The sequence below is a fragment of the Charadrius vociferus genome, unplaced genomic scaffold, assembly GCF_000708025.1.
Source record: "Charadrius vociferus isolate BGI_N301 unplaced genomic scaffold, ASM70802v2 scaffold1039, whole genome shotgun sequence".
NCBI classification, from domain to species: domain Eukaryota; kingdom Metazoa; phylum Chordata; class Aves; order Charadriiformes; family Charadriidae; genus Charadrius; species Charadrius vociferus.
Genome location: NW_009650167.1, coordinates 945,652 through 946,733, shown reverse-complemented (window position 1 = coordinate 946,733; position 1,082 = coordinate 945,652). Strand labels below are relative to the sequence as shown.

Here is a 1,082-nt window from a genome sequence, read left to right as displayed (position 1 = left end):
AGGAGCCGGCGCGGATGCTGGCACAGAAGATGGCAAAGTGCGGGGAAGCTGAGGAGCCCCCCACTGCCGGACCCAGCCCCGAGGGGCGGCCGGATCCAGGGGGCGCCAGCGGGCAGGAGGGGATGGAGGTGCAGGGGGTGGCCGATTCCTCTCCTGACGATACCTTTGCCAAGCAGTGGTCCACTTCTTCCCGGTCCTCCTACTCTTCCCAGCATGGAGGTGAGAGAGCAGATCCTGCATGGGTGGGATGGGGACCCTCAAGCCCCTCGGATGGTTCTCTCCTCCACAGGAGATGTGTCAGGGAACCATCTCTTCCCTGGCCTAGGTCTCCTGGGGGGTGCTGAGTCTCTGTGTGCCCCAGGGGTGGCCCTGGGTCTCCCCCGGGGTTCTGGGTGCAGGAGCAGGGAGGGATCTTTGGGGCAGGAGCGGGGGCTCACTGCAGGGGGGGTCTCTGGGTGCTCATCCCCTGCTGGTGGCAGGGGGGGTGTCTCCTCAGAGCCTGTCCGAGTGGCGGATGCAGAACATCGCCCGTGACTCCGAGAACAGCTCTGAAGAGGAGTTTTTCGATGCCCACGGTATGGCGGGGCTGCCCCCCGGCTCAGCGTTTCGGTGGCAGGGACTGGGCACTGGCTTGGGGTGGGCTGGATGTGCCCGGTGGGGGGGCTTTTATGGGCTCCTCACCCACCGCCCCCTCCCTGCCACCGCAGAGGACCTGTCTGACAGCGACGAGGTCTTTGCGAAGGAGATGACAAAGTGGAGCTCCAATGACTTCTTGGACACGCTGGAGCGGCCAGCGGAGCTGGATGAGGTGCTGGGTGAGCACTGGGGGGGGCCCTGGCCCCAAACTTTGGCATGGGTGTCCTGGGAGGGGGCAGACCCCCATCTGGACACCACGGCCGGGCTCACCAGGGCCATGTGCTTGCAGGGGATGGAGCCAGCGCCGCCAAGGTGGATGGTGAAGGACTGGGGGCAGCCGGCTTCCCTGAGGTACATTCCCCCCTTGTCCCCCCCCTCAGCTGTGCCCCCTGACCGTGGTTCCCAGCGTGGATGCTGACAGCACCCCCCTCCTTCCTGCCGGGCGG

General features: G+C 66.5%; 1 protein-coding gene across 1 annotated transcript in view; it reads left to right on the top strand.

The window, feature by feature from the left end:
• PITPNM1 (phosphatidylinositol transfer protein, membrane-associated 1) overlaps positions 1 to 1,082 on the top strand; it is a 16,254-nt gene that overhangs the window by 8,085 nt on the left and 7,087 nt on the right. The window contains exons 5-8 of the mRNA XM_009892456.1: positions 3 to 219; positions 480 to 575; positions 708 to 815; positions 926 to 987. Coding sequence (XP_009890758.1) covers positions 3 to 219; positions 480 to 575; positions 708 to 815; positions 926 to 987 — 483 coding nt within the window. The remainder of the gene's footprint in view (positions 1 to 2; positions 220 to 479; positions 576 to 707; positions 816 to 925; positions 988 to 1,082) is intronic.